Below are 17,064 nucleotides of genomic sequence, written 5' to 3'. Positions count from 1 at the left end.
CCAGGAAATGGAAAATACTGACCTCTATTTCTCCATTTTACTGAGAAGACTGTGATATTAGCATGCTATCCCCAAGGCATGCACAATGTGGCACAGAATTTGCCAGCAAGACATATTTGTCAGTTTATAATGAACAAAATCTAGGCTTTGGTGCATGACTATTAGGAAAAAAACCATGTAAGTATAAGGCATTCTGGTTTTTTTCTATCAATTGAAATGATGTATCTCCATTAAGCTTAAATGATATCAGAGCATAGTCCTTGTGCTTGTGGTATCATAAAGACACATGTACATCCATACATTTAATGCTACCTTACACCAAACAGAGGGAAAGGAAGGGAAAGAAAGAAAAAACCCTATTTTTGTCTGAAATTAGGTGTTTCTGAATATCTATATAAATTCTGAAAACACTGCTTGATAGCGTAAGTTCCTGATACAGCCTGTGTGAGAGTTTGCACCCAAAAGGGTGCAATGCCTAAAGTTACATACAAGTAGGCATTGCTTCCAGGTATGATTTTCTAAAATCTTCCTACCATTGCTCTAATAGTCAAAGCAAAATAAGCAACAATAGGAAGGCTAATATAGCCTGTCACCAGCAATTTTAGAGTTACAACACTGATATGCAGAGTTAGGTGATGGCTTTTAATTGTCTTTGGAGCTAATCATACACAGTAGTAACAGTGCTAAAGAAGTGATGGAGAAGTTCAGGAAAACATCAACACAGACTTAACAAGTAAAGTCTTTTAATCTTATACCACTTCTTGTCTCAAGTGTTTGATTCTGTAATTTGAATATGTTAACATTAAGCAATTACATATATCAAACACTGATGTTACTCTATTTAAAGTGTTTTTAAAAACTACAGCTAATAGTTTGAAATCAGGTGGGAAAGAAAATTACTATCTCCTCCAGACAAACTTTCAAGACTCCATTGTGAATGACTGCTACAGCTTTCCTGAAGTGCCCACACTGCTGTTTATCCAGAGTAGTTAATTCCATTATCCTTGAATATTTTCAAGTACTGCTATCACAATCTTCTTTGCATCTCAAGTTGCTTCTTATTTACCAACTTCTATTTCAGGTGCCTATTAATCCTACTCAATTCTTTTAGCATTCACAAGTTATGACAAGCTCTTATGTCTCTATTTTTCTTAGGCAGATTTTCCTTTGATGAACCCCCCCTATAGAAATGAGCGTCATTAGTGTTTTGCCAGCTAAAGCCAGACAGTCCTTCACCTTTCAGATGCTATTTCAAGATGGGATCTCAGCTACGTGAAACATTTTTCTTACCTTTCCATGTTGTCCTGCTCTTTCATAGCAGATTACTGCATCTTCCCACATTTCCAGCTCCTCGAATATTTGTAAGGCAGAGCTGGTGCATCCCAGCTCAAAGAGTAAGTTTGCAAGCTGGCGCTGCAAAGATAAGAAATTCCAGGTACTGAAAGTAGCAAATAATGCTGACACAATTTAAAAAGATGTTAGAGGCATTTCTGACATCAACAGGAAGCACACAGATAATACAGAATTCTTCTCCTGAAACTTAAGGTTGGAGCCTCAAACAGTGTATATATCTCAAAACCCCCCCACCAACTGAATAAAAATTGTTGTGCTTTGAACAATTTAACAATATAATGCAAAAATAGAAATGGACATGGCAAGAATGAATTGACAGAGATGAATTTCCAGCCCTTAAATGAGGCCCATGTGGCTGGAGAGCAGCTGCAGCAGCAAGTTGGGAATGCCGAGTGGGAAACAGAGGCCAAAGACGGGAATTAAAGCCCCTTCTAGCAATGCTTTGTCACAGTAATCTGCACCTGTGGGGAAACAAAGATGGAGAGAAAGGCTCTGATACAATTCTGTCCAGTAGCTGTGAGAAATCACTGTCCCAAACAGCCACTGCCAAAGGGTGTTGGTTTTCACACAAAGCAATACTGAATTTGAGTTTAGGTTCAACTCCCTAGCTGAGTCTTCCTCACAGTTCAGTCAGCATCTTTGTTATTTCAAATTCAGCTATTATTTCAATGTACTAATGAAAATAAATGAGTAATGTCTTCATATCAAAAACAAACATGGTATGTTTCCATGACTTTGAAAAGTCATCTTTGGTCTTTATTTTTTAAGAGAAGATTAAAACTGCAAATGGGTTTTAACCTTTGAAATCAGGGTAACATGCACTATGTGTGACAGATAAATAGGTCTGAAAAATAAGTGGGAGCATTCTGTGTATGGTCAGCTACTTATGCACCACACAGTTAACCTCTGCAGGGGACTTGGCGATCCTGAATGGACTCCCTGAAATTCTCTACATATGGTATGAACCTATCTTTATTGGTTTGGGTTCAGTATCTGTTGCAAATCCAAGGAGTTACTAGAGGGGAAGAGACCAGTAATAAAAAAAAAAATTACATCTGGCTACAATTCTTTAATATAAATATGTAACAAACTCTGAAAACGTCTTTGTTAGCTTGATATTAATCACTTAGGAAAAAAGGTTTGTCATTGTCTAAAACTAAATCTCATTAATGTTTAATTAAATTTGCACAGTTATATTTGGTAAAATTTATATATGCAATGCGTCTTCATTAGTATGACTAGAAGATTGAGTCATCTTTCATTATAAATCCTTATTTTAGCATTTCTATCTTTGGCTTAGAAAACTGGCTTGGATTGAAAATGCCACTCTGACAACTGGAAATGAAAACCATATTTGATGGTTATATTGCAAGTGCCTGTTGAAAGGTTATGTAGAAAATCTTGAGAATGCTCAGAGATGATATGATTGCTTAAAACAACATGCAGTGAGATTAGGAATCAAAAAGGAATAAAATACCAATTAAAAGTAAATCAACATGAATACCTTTGGAGGTATGCAATGTTAACAATTTTCTTGAGTTTGTTAAATACAGCATCATCAGATAATACTTTAGTGTGTAGATTTCTGCTCTATGAAAATGAAAGATGAACAGTGAAGTTGAAAATGAAAGATGAAAAATGAAGATGAACAGTGTAGTTATGGGTATAAAAAAATCCTGTCAGTACTAGTAAAAGAGAGGACTATCTCAAAAGAAAAGCTTTCTCAGCCCAAGTTCTTCATTGTACTATTGACTCCCAACCTGTCTGATTTCACCATGATAACTTCCCAAAGTGACCTTTAAAAGACAAGAAAGATGCAGTAACAGCAGCATAAATAAATCAGTAATAAAAGGTAAGACAATGGCAAGTTTATTTTAACAGGAAATATGTTTGAAGTTTGCAAGTTTTAGTCTACTTTGTACTGCAGGAGAAAGGAAAGTAAAGAATTGCGCTAAAAAGCAATTACTCCTGCACATGTCAGAAGAAGACATCTGAAAGCAGAGCACTGTAGAGCTTGACTTCTCTCCAGAAACACCTGGTGTATGTTTGGTTGTGTCTTTATTTCTACAGAGTTTCAACTCAAAGCTGCATCACACTCACTTGACTTTGGAGTGATGCAGCAACAAAGATAACCACCACTGACTCTTAAGTAAAGACTGAAATGGGATTGTTTCACACCTGTATGGCCCAATGCGGAGGCACCTGACAACAGTAGAAAATCTTCATGCGTTCAGACACCGATGTATTTGTATTTTCAAACTGGTCTGCAAGTGCCTGTAAATGCAAAGTATATCCTGATTTAGTATTTACTCAGATTTAATCAACCTAAACCCCCCATAAATTCAAAGTATTCAGAATTCTAGGCATTTTTGACATACTGGAGAAATTATAAACAACTATAATCAATACCAGGAATAAGAATCAAATTTAAAATCCCAACTAAACACTTGCAGAGTCATTCTGCATCAACTATTGTAGTGACTTTGCCTAATGCATTTCAGTTCTTAAGCTAGTTTTCCCCTAAGACAGAATTGATGTGCTTTAGGCATGACATTTCTTGTTTAAAAAAGAAAGACAAACATATTAAAGTGGACCAGGGTTTTGGAAACAGTTCTAATACAGAATAAATTATTGTGACTTGGCATACAATTAAATTCAGGCTATTTTCTTTCTTTTGGTGGAGCTTTGGATTGTTGAAATATTTTCTTCTGAAGCCCTTTGAAAGAAAATGGCAACTTTCACAGAGAAAAATTGCACCACTATTTTTTTCTCTGAAAATCCACTAGGAAGTTATTTAAATCAAAATTCAATAGCAAAAAACCCCCACCATAATGAAGGAGGCTATAGCCAGAAAGGTGATTACAAATTTTAAGGTAAGGGAGAAACTCTCTTCAAATTCCAGTCACCATCAAGTAGCAAATTCAAGGACAGTGTATAAATAAGGGAATATTAAGTTACTTGTGTTCACATGATTCACCTATCAAACTTTCTTTAATAACTCAAAGACTTACACATGGTGCTACACGTCAGGATTTTCTCAGCTTTCTGAAAATGAATGCAAAGATTCCCAAGCTAAAGGAAAAAATTGATACGACCACTTCTTTCCCTCTCTCTAAACCAAACTGTTGATATTAATAATGCAACTGACAGCTGCATAAAATCAATGCTGTGATTCAAACTGCTAATTATCTTGTAACGGTTATTGATGTTAATGGGATTTACTAAGTGGCTTCATTCTTTTAATAAGAAAAGAAATCACAACACGAAGCAATAATTTAGGCTCTAAATTGATGCTTAACCTCCTAATTTTAAATACTAATATTTCACATGTTTCATCTTATTCCCATTCTTTTTCATAAAATTATCTCCAGAGGCCTATTCCTACAGATTATCCAGAAGCCTATGCTAAGCAAATGGCTGAGCTGTATTTGCAGTAAGGAAAATGACATACTAATAAAATTGCATTCCTTTACACAGTTTCAGGCAAACCAAAAGAGTTAGATTAAAATAAAACTTATAAAGTAATATAATTTAATTTTAGAAGTTATTTGAATACAAGCTATAGAATACATTACATTTCTCTGTTTTAGTTCTGCTGAAGTCTTCTAATAAAATGCAGAAGCACATTTTTCTATACTCTGTTGCAACAAAAATTAAACCAAAAAATTGTCCAATTCCTTGGGTACCCATTTTATGAGACTAAACAATGTAGTAAAATACAGCTGAAAAATTTAAAACCAACAATTGCTCTAGGCCTTAGAAAAGCAGGAAACTCCTAGATATGTCCTGTAAAATAATTTTTTTGAGGAGTACAGGAAATGAAGGGCAAGAAATATTTTAAGTGAATCAAAATAGTTTTGGGGTTGTTTTTAACTTTTTGTCTTCCCCTTTTCTAATTTCTACTGTTCCAACAGAAATACAAATACAAAAGAAATACAAAGAAAAAATTTTTTCAGAAGAACATATTTTATTTAAAAATGTGTGGCCATATCTTTCTACACTTCTCAAGCAGAAAAACCAAATGTAAGTGATGTGTTAGAAGACAGTATGATTGTTAACAAGCAGAATTCTCTCCCTTCCCAAAACCAGTACTGTACTCTGTTTGGAGTTCTAACAAAACTGAAAATGAAGGTAGAACTTCTGAATATTATACATCCCTTAGGAAGAGTAAAGAGCAATGAATTTAGAAGTCCTAAAAATCTGTGGTTAATGCACTCTAATACATTGAAAAAATTAGCTTTGACAATTCTGCCTACTACTGAAGTATAGAAAATAAGTTACTCAAATTCTGAATTCCGTGTTTCTCAATAATGCTTGAAGAAATAACATTTGGGCTGTATAATGGCAAGAAAATGGGAATTCTACCATTATTGCACAGCTAATATCTAACAGATATGAGATCACAGAACAATAAATCAATAAATCCAACAAGTGAGCACTATCACGTGAGCAGACATTTTCATTAATAACCTTCAACATAAATACACTGTAATAAAAAAAGTATGTAAACACAGAATACTTGCAACACAGTCATATATAAGATTTTGTGACTTTGTTTAACTTGAGACTCAGATTCCTGCCTTGCAAGTTTTTACTTAGAAACAGAGCAGAAACCAATTAAAATTCACAATTCTAAATTATATGAGTTCTTCCACAGGCAACATTTAAAAACATTAACAGGTTGCTCCCCCACCATGTAACACACCCTCTTCCCAAGGCATAAACTGTCACAGCAGTGAGTTCTAAAGTCAAAAGCCACAATACAGAGACACAATAATCCAGTCTGGACACAACAAAACCAGATAGTTTTGATGGAATTTTATATCATGAGCAAAGAGTACACCATTGCCACATGAACACAGGAAAAGACAGCTCTAGAAACTCCAATGTGTTTTCCCCACCCCACACTCCAGTGTCTGCTCTGAGATGAAGCAGTACAATAGGCTGCCTGTTTGGCTAAGCATACCATGCTAATTTGAAATGATCGCAGTAGGGCTTTAATTACTTATCAATCTCAGTCTAATCACTTTTCCAATCAATCTCAGCTGGTAATTATCCACAACTCAAGTACAGGGTGCTTGTAAAGGACTTCCACACCTTGGACATAATTTTTGTATGTTCATTCCCATTGTATATTCTTGCTTTGCTTCTGTGTTCAACATAGGTGTAACACCACCAAGGTCTTAAAGATACAATATCAGCTTTGATCTTTGAGCCTGACCAAATTTCAACCTCTTCATCCACTCCACATGTTTTACCATCCTTATCTTCAGCAGCTGAGTTAGAACTTTTTTTTTCCTTTTTAGCCAGACCTTATCTCTGTGCTTAATCTCTGGAAATGCTATTACACCCTTACAGTTTCTGAGTTGTCATTTTCCCATAACATTATGCTGTTTGATTTCTCAACTTATTACAGTACAGTTTTTAAATTTGTTATTCATCCAACTGGTCTGAAATCCCTCCCCCAGGGATTTGTTCCTTTAGTTAAAATATAATCCTTAGATTGCTTTTTGCATCTAAGGTAAATAAACTGCAATTTCACATGTTTCTTTCTATTCTTAATCTCTTTATTCCAGATTAAATAGTTTACCTGCTTTTAAAAATGCCCCTTACATGTAATACTAACCATATGTAAACATTTTCTCCCATCGCTTTCACCTGAAGGATGTCATGATGAAAGTTTACGTAGGGGAAAAATCCCCCCACAGCCAAACAAAAAAGGCCCAAATTCCTTTTTTTTGAAAAGAGCAGGATATTTAATACTTGTCAAAAACTTACTGGAAACAGCATAACACCTTGCTTGTGCAGCAACTACCTAATTCCATCTGGACCTCCCATCTCAAAAACACTGAAGATACAACTACTCCTATCCAAACTTAACATTGTGGCCCAAATAAAACCTCCATTTTATCCATGCAATTCATCTCACTTCTTCCCAAGTTTTCATATCAGTAACAGACAGTGTGACTGCACCACTTTTTCCTTTACCTATCTTTTCCAACAAGCGTTTTCCAGTTTTAGTGTTCCAGTCACAATTGTTCCACCCGGTTTCCTTCCCCCATGCAACAGCTTGCTTCACAGACAGTGTTAATCATCATAGCTTGTTTATTCTGTTTTCCTGCCTTGTCCTACTGCTAACCAGGCATCCAGCTGTTTTCCACCAACCGCACCCTCTTTTAAAATGCTAGTCTTTACCACGTTATTACCTGACCATGTGCTGTGCATTTACCAGTACTGCTATCTCCACCCTTCTTTTATTTCCTCATACCCTTTGATTTATCCTGGTACCCTTGATATTTCTCTTTATTTATGATTTTATAAACAGAAAGATTAGATAAGTTTTTTTCTAGACTTTTTTTCTGCTTCTCAGTCTAGAAAACTTGTCAGGCTGCCAGAATCAATCCCTAGTTAATACCTCTGGGACTCCAGTGGTGATGGTCCACCCATCAAGTCCTCCCTACATGAATGCTCACACCAGCCATAAACCACTGTGTTAATCCATCACCTAATCCCAGCTGACATGGTGTCTGTGGCATTATCTTGTCCTGCTTTTACCCTTCTCTAGCACGTCAAAGCTGTCTGCTTCTCACATGTTTTTACCATATTTGACACAGATTTAGCTTGATTCAATGAATGGAAAATGCCTTTCAGTCTTTTCTAACATAGAAACTCCAGACACACTTTTCATTAAATTCTTGTAATTCTAGGGTTCTTTTTCTTCAATTTCTCCCAAGCCTGAAGACTCCTGAAAATCCCACAAATCACCCTGACCTTTCCATGCTCTGCCTGTAAAACCACTTCCATTTTCCTTGTGCTTCTTCCATTTCTGTACATTAGCTCTGGGTGACATATAAGCAGCAAGCTGGTGTCACAACTGTCCTGCTCTAGTATTCTAGCTGTTCCCATAGCTATTTCCACAATTTATACACCTATTAAAGTATCGAAGTATGGACACCAGCTGTGGGACTGCTTGGTGGGTCACGGCTTTGTGTCAGGCACAGAGGTGCCTCAGGGCACCAACACATAGTGGAATACAAACTATGTATTCCAGCTGCTTGCAAGAAAGGTGTTTGGAGACAAAGGGGGGAAAGAGGTAAAAATACATCTGTAGGGAAAACAAACCTGCTATCTCACCCATACTATGGTTCCTGAGAACTTAGCACGTTCAAACTGAACTGAGCTCACCTACGTTATTTACTCAAAAACAAAGTAGAGGAAAGCTTTGTAAAAATAACAGCAACTATATGTGTAACTCTGGTTGTGGAATTACATAGTTTTTATTTTATTCATAAGCTTACTTCAAAAATTATGAATGAACAGGAACATTCATCATCAAAAAGCTCCTTTGATTTCCTTCCACAGAAGTTTGTCTCACAGACAGCTTCTATTAAATGGGATTTTTTTTAAGCTTATGGAACATTAAGTTCTTGTGGATCCTGTAATACGTACAGACTTCTATAAAACTTTAAAAGATTAATTGATAAATTCAAAATTTCACACTTTTAAAAATTTAATTCTAAATGCTATAAACTTTTTTTGAGGCAGTGATATTAAAATACTTGTTTAATAGAAAAATCTACAAAATTCTTGATGTTTCAAAAAATTAATTGGCTTTATTATTTTTCAAGTTGTCTTCTGCCAAGTTACATTTTCTAACAATGAAGTCTGAAAAATGCTGCAGAAGAAAGAACTAAAGTCCAAGTTAATTTGGGATGTATTACAACAGTAACTGTTGTAACCTTTTTCCACAACAGTGTACAAAATAATTCATAAACACAGAAAAGTACTAACAAAACCTTCATTCTTCCTCAAGAACATATACATAATCAGTGTCTAAAAGTCACAAACTGTATGCCTATTAGAAAACAGGTGATAAATAGAGATAATTAAATATGCAGAATTTTTTACATTTCTTTCCTCTGAAATATGTATTGGGTATTCCAAACTTTGCTAGTACTATAACTATTTTAGTACCTTGTGGATATGTAATTAGACCTTGAGTTACACTCCTTTGATAATCTTACTTTAAAAAAAAAAAAAAAAACATTAAACCCCACATTTACATTTCAAACAGCACACTTAATTCAACAGCTCTTTGTCAACCCAAGAGCACCTGAAACCAAGACCACCAAGACAAACTGAGACATCTGCAGACTTCTAAAATCCAATGGTCACATGTAAACTACCAGTGAAGCAACGCCAGAAATGATAACACTATAAAATGTTTTCATATAACAATGCAATAAAGTTTTGCTAAATGGGAGATAGTAATTTCTGGCCTGGTCCCAACTTCATTACAGAGATTACGACAAAATAGTGATTACTTGATTGATTGCCAATTTTATCACTAGAAGAATAGATTCAAAACCAGTTCATTGGGTTTTACTTTCAACCATTATTCAAAACAGCATTTTGACAGTTCAGACAGAACTTTGTTGCATGGAAACTAAAATGACTTTAAGGAAATAACAAGCTATCCTTGTAAAAGCTCACAGAGCTCACAATTATATATTTCTGTTAAACAATGAAACCATCTCTGAATAGTTAAGAACTAAGGCATCAAAACACACAGAAAAAACCATTAAGCAAGGGTGCATTTCAACATCAAGAAGAATCCTTCCACTCATTTATCTAATTTTCAAAGTGGAATTATGACACTAGATACTTGAGGAAAATTTATGACAATGATCACTATTGTAAATTGTAATTTGTAATTCACTGAAGCTTAAACAGACCATTTCTTACTCTGTGCAAAGACGCCAAGCTGAAGACCACTACTTACTGGAGATTTCACATTATTCACATTCTCAGGAGGATAAAAACGTCCTGTGAGAACTCTGCAAAAGTTAAATGCTTAAAAGCAGAAAAATATTGCCTCTTTTTTACACCTCATTAAAATACAAGTCTAAGTTTCATTAAAATCTTGTAGCCTTGAAGACTCATGGTTTTGCTTATTTTGCAAATTCATCCTCTCAGTCATTTTTCCAATCAAATTACTGCTTGTTAGGATTGACCTCAATTGGTGTGTTTATTTATACCAACTAGGACTGTGTATCACATTGCTCCCCAGGAACTAAAAACTGCTCTAAAATTTATGAAAACTAACTTTACCATTTTGTATAGCACTGACTGCCTACTTTGTATGGCAAATAAAAGTGTACAGGGTGTCTGGAACACAGAAACTGACAAGATTTCAGGATGCTTCACAGAGAAAAACTACTAACAAGATAATGCAACTTGAAACAAAAATAAGTGAAACATTCAAGTAGAAGACTTTAGGATGCACATTTTCAAACCTAAGTCTGTTTGCACTGAAAGCAGTGTTTTATCTACTTTGTTCAATGCTTGGGTAAAAACTTCTTGATCGTATGTAGTCATTACTCTGACAGAAAGCACAATGTTCACTGACCCAGGTTACTCCTGGCTCCACGAATGGAAAATGGACCCAGTTTCTAGCAGCTTTACACGCAGAAGGAAAAAATGCTAATTTCCTTAAACTGAAATGAAAACAAAAATTTTCTATGCATATTCTCTCAAATTAGAGTAATCCCTTGTTAAACAGCAGACTAATCCCCAACTAATACTTTGCTTATTTTTCCCTCCCACCACAGAGTCAATGGAGAAATCTTTCTGATCTCTTAAAACAGGAGGTCTGCTGGTGCTGGATTCAGCACTGTCCACCCCAAAGCAATGATCTAGTAGCTAACTGTGATGAATTCTTCAGTTAAGATGCTTTAGTTCTCAAGGCTAGAAGTAGCAATAGTGCCGAGTACACACAAGGAACATGGATTCTTCTCTATCTCCCTTTTTCTTCTCCCCACTAAACAGTCAAAGAAACTTCTTGGCACCAACAATTCCTCACCAAATACTGAAAAACCTAAAGTTTTTAGGCTGAGAGGACTGCTAGCAGAGGCTTTTTCAGGACAGCTTTTTCTGTGGCATTTGCACACAGGTTTGATTTCACTGTCAGCACTCAACTTGAACCTGAGAATAATGCAGTATTCTCTCCAAGACAGATTACAACTGGATAATTTCCTAACATGGTTCAAGTTTGGTGCATTTAAAGTTGTTATTCCCTTTAAAAGCATAAGCAAATAAATTATTTTTTTAAAACAAAGGTTGTGTCAATTTTGTGCCAAGGATTTTGCTTATAGCCTTTAATAAAGATCTGACTGTTCTTGCACCAGACACCTCTGTGTTGGTGCAATCTTTCCTCCCCAGCCCCATCAGGCATTACAATAAATTGTTATAGAGAGTAAGTTACATCAAACATTTGTGTTTTGTAATATATAACAGACATATTCTTTGAGAGATCCAGTTCTTCCTCAGAAAAGCCAAGAAGGGAAGGGGATAGTCAATCTAAACCCTTTAATAATTTTTCTATGCATTATATAATTGTTAGTTTGGGTATAGTCATCAACTTTCATAACTATGACCCATTTGATCTATCCTGTATTCCAACCAGAACACCCTGCTCACAAAGACCAATCTATCAGAAATATCCTGTACCTTTTCTGTTCCTGGTAGACTTGGGTTTACCTACCATAGAGCACACATTTGCATTTTGCTGATACGAACTCATACCATAATGTATATATACACAAGCAATTTAAAAAAAAGTTAAAGTATCTGTAAATAGCAAGAAAAGCCTCACCCAAGCTTTAATATAAAGCATAGGTAAACATAATAGGAATAAATATTCAAAAGAAACCTTTATGCACAGCAAAAAAAAATAATTCAGAATTAGACTGTAATTTCTGAAACAACAATTACTTTAAATATAAAAAGAATTCCAGAGAAAAAGTACTTAAGACTTGTCACTAATTGCAAGCATGCAAACATTTACAGCTTCCTACCTAGGGCAGAGACTGGATGGTATTCTGTTATACAAAAGAAATATCAAAGAAAAAAACACAGCACAAAACAAAATGCCACGTATTCACGTAACTGCTTTGGTGCAAGCACATTTGGGTTTGGTGCAGTCACTTCAAGCATAATTCTCTCATGTTACTAAGATACCTGGGAAAAGGAAAGAAAATCATGTCTAGTCTTAGCTAGATACCCATAACTTGAAATCACAAAAATTCTGCTCCTTTAATTGCCAGAAGCTCTTTTTTCAGTAATAGAGTCAATTTTTCATGGGGGATTTTCAATCGCAAAGTGCTCTTTTGCTGTTACCTGTTTTTCAGCTATTTTCATGCATATGAAAACTTCAAGAACATCTTTACTCATTTGGTGAAGGGGACAGGAGTATAAAGGGAAAAGACAAACAAGTTCAGTCTCTTTTTTTCTGAATCCAGCCACAATATCTCAGATAACATCTTGGGACACCCATTGTTTTCACTCCTTACAAGAAGAAATTTTTCCTAAGAATAACTGCCCTATACAATGAAACCTTGACTGATACCCAGTAGTTTCTGTTGAAAAATTACTTGGCAGGAAATAAACACTCTTCCAGTAGCTGAGCCTGACCCAGAAACCATACAGTGTATGATGGTAAGTACATTAGAAATATGACACACGGGCAAAGCATTTAAACTCTAGCTATACCAAAAGAAAGCAGTCACATGTAAAGAAATCTGTTTTCAATATAAGTATTTTCTTGAAAGACATCCAATCCAGTTCTTCACATGTTCCTGGAAAGCTCTCCATACATCAGGGAAAAACAAACAAACTCCCTATCAATCTCTGTTAGTCATTGATCTACTCACCAAAGAAAAAAATAAACATCTTCAGTAACAACAGGTTTGAAATCAGTTCAATTTCCAGTGAAAATAAAAACATTCTAAATGCATTAAATGTTCCATGCCTGATTGTATGACATATTCAAATAAAAGTGTATCAAGCTCCCCTGAAGACTCAGCTCTTTATTAAAGAAGGAGGAATCCACAAAACCACAGTTCTTTCCACAATCATATAGCCAGTTTGGCATACAACCAATCAAAAAAACCAGCCCAAATGAAAAATTTTCAGTCAGCTGAACAAAGTTTTATGGTCTGTGCTGGTCACTCACACCAAACTGGTTGATGGACAGAGACAAGACAACAGACAATCTTCTGCTACTTCCCTGGACTCACCATCTCAAAAACCTTGCCCAACAAAACCATGTACTACAGACACAAGGGACAGCCAAGATAACATTTACATCCTTTAACTCTGTTAACAGTCTTCAACTGCTTGAGGACCATCAGCTGCAAGTCCTAATGGTACCACTCCTGCACTGGAGGCAATTTTCTTGCAGACCTGCAGGAAGGGGTATCATGCTGCTGCCAAAGGAACACCTTAGCACTTTGCTTTCAGCTACCCCAGTTTTATTTGAGATACTCTAAGTACACCAAGACACTGTCCCTGAGCCAGAGGGAGAGTACTGAAGCACAAATGAACTCTTTCACCAGCAACTGCCACCACCACCTACTTCCTGCTACCATTTTTTTCTAGGGGAGAGAAGAACATGAGCCCAGGAGCCTGCTGGGCTTCTGGTCATTCATTCAACCCTCAGCCTTAATTGAAAGCCAGAGGAAATAAGGCAGATTTCACACCAGAGAAAAGGCAAAGTGGACCCTGGGAGCTCCTGAAATGGTTAAAGATGGCACTATAATTTGGCATTTTTGACCTTTTAAGTATCTGAACCTGCAACATTATTAATGACCTTGGCTCGTGTGCATTTCACACAGGGGAAAACAGAAAGAAAGCATAAGTGCTCTGTGGTAGAATCATTTACTACACGTTTCTATTTCTAGGCAACTTCAATGTTTTCCCAGATCTGTATCTGGAAAAATGGGCAGGTATAGCACAGCAACGTGCATAACAGCTACAAACAAAAATATTTATGTCATTTAAAAATCTAGTTCTGGCATGGAAGGTCATATTGCTTACAAAAACATCTCCACATTTGTCAAAATGCCTCAGTCCTACCACAAAACCACAGTGCCATTATTTACAATATTCAGTCAGAAACCTATACTATAAAAAAACTGGCTAACTGCAAAAGTAAGTGGAAATATTGAAAAGAATCATTATCATATCATACTCTGGACACCAGACTGAGCCCTCCAGGGAAGTGGTCTCAGCACCAAGCCTGGCAGAGTTCAAGAAGCATTTGCACAATGCTCTCAGGCACATGGTGTGACTCTTGGGGATTGTCCTGTGCATGGCCAGGAGTGGGACCTGATGATCCTTGTGGGTCCCTTCCAACTCAGCATATTTCATGATTCTGTAATTATAAAACTCTCCATACACCAGTCCCAGTGATTATTTGAATTGATCGTCATGAAATCAGTTTGGAAAGTTCAGAATCCAAATATATTCCTCAATTCATAACTAAAGCTGTAAGAGGAACTAAATGAGTTGAATTAGGCCAGAAAAATCAGTTCTCTGGTTAGAAGCTACATCAAACACACACTATTGCAAAGTTTATCTCTCTAATCAATTGATTCTTTACATACTAGATTTTCCAAACTATCTCCAAACATTTAGAAACCACAGCAGTCACCACATTAAGTAGGATGTTTTAATAACCCAACCCTCCTTGAAACTTACTGGAAAGTGAAGCCCTCAGCATGATGGAAATTCTTTCAATAGAAACATCTTTTAGAAAAAGCAGTGCTCAATCTCCACTACTCCATCACAGTTACAAACTCATTTAAATGCATCAGCATTTTAATTTCACATAAAACTAGTTCTTATTTCTGTAAATGGTACAATAATTTAATCTAAAAACCTAAGAAAAATAACATTTCCCCTTGTTGATTACACAATAGTTCATTCTTTTCTATTTTGTCTTTTCCTCAAGCATTATTTTCCATCCCTATTTCTGTAGTTATCTCACAGGGATTTGTCACAAATGTAATGGCCCTTTTTACAAACCCCTTCTTCCCACTTTCTGTGAATTCATATTCTCTAGGTCAAAGATTACAAATCTCTACAGCCTATACTTCAAAGTTTTGCTGTAGAAAACTGATCTGCTGAAATCTTACTCTTAATAGTGTACAAGAAACAAATTTTCCAAAGAATTCTCCTTGATTATCCTTGGTGTTGACCTCCATAATAAAAGTAAAATATTTCCAATGTACTGTGCTGAAACTCTATCCCTATTTGGCTCTACAAACACTTTCTTGCCCCTAAACACCTGAGAGTAATTCTTTTCAGTTTTTATCAGACTTCTCACTGAAAATCTCCTTTGGCAATAAATGCATTGGCTTCCCTTAAAATCATCGTTTGCATGCTGACCCGAGGAAGTAAAATATTTATTTTGTATCAGGAGAAAAGAAAAGCCCTACTGACAGACCACTCAGGCTTTTTTTCTGAGTGAATATATATGCCAAGACCAAGGGCCACTAGTTATTGGGACTTACTAAGTTGTCTTTGACTGATTACCATTCCAACTTTTGCAAATATTAGAGAACCAGTATTTCCATATTCATTCCTAGTGATACTTTGACAACTAAAAGCAGTCTTCAGTCTCATTTCTTGCAAAGGGTAAAGCAGCACTAAAATACCTTCTAATGAAAGAATTTTTCAGAACAATGCTGGATCACTTTCAAAATATTAAAAGACACAGACACAAGCACTTCTACCAATAACATTTACCTCCATGTTATCATGTTATTTCCCAGCAATTGTTTTTGTACATCTTCATTTCATTAAAGAGGAAGGCACTATCTACTCCATGCATGACCCTGAATTAAAGACTGAATTCATTCTCTGTCTTTCAGTGCTGTTCATCATGGTCCTGGAACTTCTGGAACTACAATAACCAGTGCATTTAGCACCTTTCATTACATTGAAAAACTCATGCATTTGGCAGGCTTTGCACAGCAAGATTCTGCACAGAAAACAGAGAGGACAAAGAGAACTGCTTTTATTTATTTACCTGATTTAACTTCTTCCCTGTAATAAGCTGATTACCATTACTGAATTGGAACTCCAAAACTATCATAATGAGGGCATTTTACATGTTGACTGCTTATATTTTTATTGTTCTGGAAAATGATTAAAAACTGAAAAGAATGCAAAATTAATTCTGTCTTGATTTGATTTTTAAAAGCCATTTCACGCAATAGCTTCCATATTTTTAATAGACTACTACCCTAATCAAAATAAGCCTACAGATTTGTGTCATTGAAGGTGAAGAATGACTGAGCCAGAGAGAACTATCTCAAATTTACACATTTTGAATTAATAAATGTCAATACTATTATGGTCAGCAAATAATTATGCTGGGGTTTTGTTTGTTTCATTTATCTGGGTTTTGCCAATTTTTTTTTTTTTTTAATTTGCATCTTTTCTTCTGTTCCTTTAAAAGGTGAATTTTCATCAGCAGTGAGAATCAGACTGTCCTTCAATGATGTAAACATGTTTAAGACAACTCTACCTTTAGTAGAAAATTCCTGTTTGGTTTTCTTAAATTTAAATTTTAGAGTATGATTAACAGCATTTTTCATTTTCTAAAATAAGAAGTTAACTTGCCCCTGTTTTAAGACTTTTTAAACTCTTAAATGGAAATGGAAGTGTGATTAGCAAATAAAGCAAGTGTACATTATGATCCAAATTAAACAAAATTACATGCCTTGTAATGAAAAGACAACTATCAAAATGAGTTTTGCATTTCAAATTTTGTCTTTTCTTATAAATATCTTAGAAATGCACAGGTTCTGATTGTGCATTAAAATTAATATATATTAGGATTTCAGTCCTAATTGTATAGGATAA

The 17,064-nt window shown here is 35.5% G+C and overlaps 1 protein-coding gene across 2 annotated transcripts in view; it reads right to left on the bottom strand.

Annotated features, from left to right (window-relative positions):
* The window catches only part of TTC27 (tetratricopeptide repeat domain 27), a 161,005-nt gene that overhangs the window by 75,254 nt on the left and 68,687 nt on the right, over window positions 1-17,064 (bottom strand). For both annotated transcript variants that reach the window (XM_074537324.1, XM_074537323.1), the window contains exons 11-12: window positions 3,532-3,627; window positions 1,291-1,413 (exon numbers count right to left, since the gene is read on the bottom strand). In XM_074537324.1, coding sequence (XP_074393425.1) covers window positions 1,291-1,413; window positions 3,532-3,627 — 219 coding nt within the window. The remainder of the gene's footprint in view (window positions 1-1,290; window positions 1,414-3,531; window positions 3,628-17,064) is intronic.

This window comes from Zonotrichia albicollis, chromosome 3 (assembly GCF_047830755.1).
Source record: "Zonotrichia albicollis isolate bZonAlb1 chromosome 3, bZonAlb1.hap1, whole genome shotgun sequence".
Classification (NCBI taxonomy): Eukaryota; Metazoa; Chordata; class Aves; order Passeriformes; family Passerellidae; genus Zonotrichia; species Zonotrichia albicollis.
The sequence above is the reverse complement of the archived record's forward strand: the minus strand, read 5'-3'. Positions and strand labels throughout refer to the sequence as shown.